This window comes from Scomber japonicus, chromosome 13 (assembly GCF_027409825.1).
Source record: "Scomber japonicus isolate fScoJap1 chromosome 13, fScoJap1.pri, whole genome shotgun sequence".
Lineage (NCBI taxonomy): Eukaryota > Metazoa > Chordata > Actinopteri > Scombriformes > Scombridae > Scomber > Scomber japonicus.
In genome coordinates, this window is record NC_070590.1 from 1,079,632 (window position 1) to 1,084,525 (window position 4,894).

General features: G+C 55.1%; 1 protein-coding gene across 1 annotated transcript; it reads left to right on the forward strand.

Annotated features, from left to right (window-relative positions):
* The first annotated feature begins 2,131 nt into the window (after positions 1-2,131).
* Positions 2,132-4,341, forward strand: fam53c (family with sequence similarity 53 member C). The gene is made up of 4 exons (XM_053332221.1): positions 2,132-2,161; positions 2,266-2,323; positions 2,434-3,446; positions 4,045-4,341. The coding sequence occupies exons 2-4, from the start codon at positions 2,317-2,319 to the stop codon at positions 4,339-4,341; spliced, it is 1,317 nt and encodes a 438-aa protein (XP_053188196.1). The 5' UTR covers positions 2,132-2,161; positions 2,266-2,316.
* The last annotated feature ends 553 nt before the right edge of the window (positions 4,342-4,894 follow it).

The following is a 4,894-nucleotide window of genomic DNA, read 5'->3' on the forward strand; positions in this document are numbered from 1 at the left end:
GGTGGACTGTCCCCTCAGGGTTGGGGGGGGGGGGGGGGGTTATGGCCCCAAGCGGAGGAGTTTAAAGCCCCGTTTCCACTATGTTTAATTAATTAATTTCCTGGTAAAATTTATGAGGCAGGAACTTTACAGAAATGTCCTCTCCTTCGGTCCTCCAGGCCGTTGTGTCTCCAGCAGAGTAGAACCTGATAGGACCCGCCAGACTCTGATCGTGTCGTCACAGAGGCAACGCACCAAAAGCAAAACAAAGAAAATGACAACGAGTAAACATGGAGGGAACTGAGGTGGTTTGTGTGTTCGTGTTCAAGGCAGTGGACGTTTTCTACGACTGTTCTTCTTCTGCTGGGTTTTATTTTGGCACTTTCTGTTGACGCCACATCCCGAATACCCAATCAGCAGTGAGTAAACTTCAAGCCCCACCCAGGAGTCTTTCGGGGGTGAATGGAATAAATACCCCGAGGCAGGGACTCGTTTAGCCCCCATAAAAGGTCCAGGAGATTGTCCTTCAGCGGAGGTTCCTGTATGGAGACACGCACCAACGGCCCCGTAAAATTACCCCGAAGTTCCTGCAGTGGAAACAAGGCTTTCAGTATCTGGGGGTCTTGTTCACAGTGAAGGTCAGATGCAGCGTGACGTTGACGGGTGGATGGGTGCAGCATCAGCAGTGATGACCGTCCTGGTGGAGAAAGAGCTGAGCCTGAAGGTGAAGCTCTCAGTATAGCAGTCAGTCTACGTCCCAACCCTCAACTATGCTCACCAGCTTTGGGTAGTGACCCAAACAATGAGATGCTGGATCCAAGCAGAGAGAGTCTGGGCTCAGCCTTAGAGATCGGGTCAGGAGTTCAGACATCCGGAGGAGGCTAGGAGTCAGACCTGGTCTCAGCGGGTGTTGGGCTCCATCAGGGCTGTCCCTGGTCTCTGATCCTGTTTGTGATCTTCATGGACAGAGTCTCAAAGTGCAGCCGAGGGGAGGAGAGAGTCCAGTTTGGGGACCTCAGAATCTCCTCTCTGCTTTTTGTGGTTGATGTTCTTCTGTTGGACTCTACATTTGAAGACCTCCAACAGGCTCTGGGACAGTTTGCAGCTGAATGTGAAGCGGTCGGGTTGAGAATCAGCACCTCCAAATCCGAGGCCTTGGTGCTCTGCTGGAAAAAGGTGGAGTAGAGCCTCCTTCACATGGAAAGGAGCCAGCTGAGGTGGTTTGGGCTCCTGCTCAGGATCCTCCTGGACGCCCCCCTTCAGAGGAGTTTCTGGTACGTCCAACTGGGAGGAGACTCAGAACACACCAGAGGGATTACATGGTAGCATCTTGGATTTTGAGGTTGGAGCTGGTGGGGTATGTCTGAGTTTCCATGTCGGAGATCCAACTTCAGGGAACGTTCCAGTTTAAATTTCCAACTGGAAACTCGAAAATTCCAACCTCAGTAAAGCTGGAATGCTCCATTTATCTCTGCTGGTCTGGGAGCAGTTTGGGATCCTCCAGGAGGAACTGGAGGAGGTCTGAGATTCAGTCTGATGCCACGAGAGAGGATGGATGATTACTGCGTCTCTACACTGTCAGAAAATAATGAAATTTGTCATGTTTCTGCAGATTTTCGTAACTTTTTATTCAAAATGATTTTTCAGTTGTTGATCGTTTGAAACTGTTTTCTTTTGTTCTGATTATTGATAAATCGTTAAAGCTGTTCGGCTCTTTATTGAGAAATTTTATATTTTGGGGTTCTGGACGTTTGTGATACTTTTTTCTGTTTTCTGATGTTTTTATTGTTATATTTCATTCTGCATGTGAACGTAACCATGTTTTTACCCCCCCCCCCCCCCCCCCACAGGTGGGTTGCCGGGGCAAAAGCTGACCGATGATGTCCTTGTGAGAGTGGGCGGGGCTACCTGGCCCTGAGGTGTACGGAGGAGGAGGAGTCTTCAGCCTTCGGCCCCCCCCTCCCCCCACACCTCCCGCAGTGACTTCAACGGACGGACGGTCAGACGGGCGTGGCTCTCCCCCCCTCCTCCCCCTCCGCTCCCTGCCTCCCCCCCGCCCCCCTCCCCCATCTCCCCCCTCTGCCCCCCCCCCTGCCACAATGCTGTGGTCACGCTGCTGGTTGAGAGCCTGAGGAAGCAGACTCTGGAAGGCGACCCTGCGCAGCCGGGGGACTTCTACCTGGTGAGACCTGAAGGACTCAACGCTAATATGTTAGCTTACAGTTAGTGCTACCATCAGAGACCGATATTGAATGTAACTGATGATGATGTCATCATCTCTTTCAGTCCCTGCTGGACCCGAAAACCCTCGCAGAGTGCTGGCCCCCTGATGGCTTGATGCCTGGTGAGTTCCCTATGCACTACATTTCCCATAATGCACCTCAGCTGGGTCTCAACGTTTTATTACATCATCGCCTTGTTATAACTGTGTGTGTGTGTGTGTGTGTGTTACAGAGAGCAGTTACTGGCAGCTGTGCCCTCCCTCTAAGTCCGGCCTGCAGGGGGGGTTGCTGAGCTCTAGCTTCCCCCCCGGCCCCGTGCCCCTGGTGCCCCCAGATGCTCACTTGCAGGAGGGGGGTGACCCCCTGGACGGCCCCCCCTCTCAGCAGCAGCACCGGCCCTTGGCTCCCAGCACCTCGGCGTCCGAGCTGTCCCTCCCTGGAGCGGCGGCGGCACCCCCCCCGGGTCCCGGGCCACCTCCCCCTCCGCCCCCGCCCCCCAAACGTCACTGCCGCTCCCTGTCGGTACCTGAGGACCTTTCCCGCTGCCGCTACACCTGGCGGCCCAGCGCTTCGCGGGTCTGGACCCCCGTCAGCCGCCAGCAGTGCCACGGAGGAGCAGGGGGAGGCATTGCCGGTGGGGGGGCGGGGCCAGGGGGCGGGGGTATGGGTGCCGGTGTGGCAGGGGGAGGGGTGTGTCCTCTCCGTGCCCCCTCCTCCTCTCTGAACTCCTCGCTGCACTCCTCCTCCAGCCCCACCTTCTTCAGCCTGGCGCTGTCTCCTGATTCGCCGTTGCCGTGGAGCTTCCCGTGGGACCCCAGCGAGGCGGCGGCGGGGGGTGGAGCCTGCTGCTGCTTCTTCCCCTCGCCGTCCTCCTGCTCCTCCTCGCCCTCCCCCCTGCACCCGCCCCCCCCTCCTCAGAGGCGTTTCTCCCTCTCTCCCGTGCTCATCAGAGACTCGGCGGCGTCTACCTTCCTGCCTCCGCCTCCCGTACCGAGCCAGGCGGCACCGCCCCCCCCGGGCTGCTCCTCCGCCGCCCCCGGGGCGACGGCGGGGGGCCCGGTGCCCGCTTCGCCCTCCTCGGCCTGCAGCACGCCGTCCTCCCTGCGCCGCAGCCTCCCCCCCCAGCTCCCCCGCTGCCACTCGCAGCCCTGCGACCTGCTGCTGCTTAAACCAGGACTGAAGAGACGCAGAGACCCGGACCGGCCCTGCGCCCGGCCCGTCCTCGACTTCACCAAGATGACTCAGGTACGTCTTCATCATCATCATCATCATAGATTATTAAGGGCGTGATGATCTGGTGGTATTAAAACATGATGATAGGAGCAGCTCAGTGTGTGACAGGATTATATTTGTAGGATTTATTAAATTCACTAAAAGATAATCAGCTGAAACATTTTTAGAATTCAGCTGCATAGTTTTACATTTTGTTCGGGTTGGGCAACAAATCGATGTCAAATCGATATCGTGATATTTTGTAGATATCGTCTTAGATTGTAAACTTTAATTTTCCGAGTTTAACAGACTGACTGCCTTTATCCATCATTGTATCCACATTACTAATGATTATTCATATTTATATATTATAGTATAGTTTACTGAACTATTGATTAGAGGAGAAGTGTGTCTGATCACTTTTATATTAAGAGAGATGGGGGGGGGGGGTTAGGGTTGGCGGGGGTGAAGGGGGTGGGGAGGGGTGAAGGGGGGGACAGTCTCTTAAACCAGAATAATGTGTTTAATGAGGTTAGGGTTTTGAGGCAGGGTGTAAATGACCTGTGATATCATATCTGATCTGTGATGTCATCTCTGACCTGTGATGTCATCTCTGCCCGCCCCCCCACAGACCCGCAGCATCGACCCCCAGTGTCTGGAGCGCGGCGGCGGCCGGCTGGCGTGCGGCGGCGACGTGTGCATGGGCATGGAGGCGTTCATGAGCGACTTCAGAGGCTCGTGCTCGCCGGCCGAGTGTCTCGGCAGGACGAGCATCGGGCCGCTGAGCGAGAGCGACGAGGAGTGCCGCGAGGACGACGACGAAGAGGACGGCGAGGAAGAGGAGGAGGGGGAGCGGGAGGCGGCGCAGCAGGCCGTGTTCGAGCGGGACTGTACAGAACTAGACCTGAACTTAATAGAAGAGAACTGACCTGTTTGTAAATGAGGCTGTTTCTGTTTTTTAGTTATTTTAATTTCAATCGATCTGCCCCCCCCGCCCCCCCCCCACTTCACCCCCGACCCCCCCCCCCCCCCAAACACTCCGGGCCTGCGCGCCTCCTTGCCACCAATCAGCAAGGCTCTCAGGAACAACACCTTCTCTCATTGGTTGAGCTGATTGACGACAACAGTGATGATGTGACTGCCGGCGTCTGATTCGCTGTGGAGAGGTCACCTGACCGGGTGTCACCTGACCGGGTGTCCCTCGGCGTCCATGTTTACGGCGTCCACGTGTCTTCCAACGCACCGTCTGACGAACCGCTCGCCGCCACGCAGCCACCGCCGCTGCAGCCGGGTCACAGCACGCTCCTTCAAAATAAAAGCTCACAGAAATCACTGAAAACTGATTTATATTCTTCCTCCTGAATAAATAAATTAATAATTAATAGATTTATAACAAATTTAATCTGATAAACTGTCTAATTGGAGCTTTATCGATGACCTCATCAATGGAAAATTTATTTTTAATAATCAATTTTAGTTTC

Bases quoted from the DNA above. Each gene is read 5' to 3' on its own strand.
- fam53c (XM_053332221.1), top strand. The intron at 3,447-4,044 runs GTACGTCTTCAT...GCCCCCCCACAG, and splicing joins ACTTCACCAAGATGACTCAG to ACCCGCAGCATCGACCCCCA.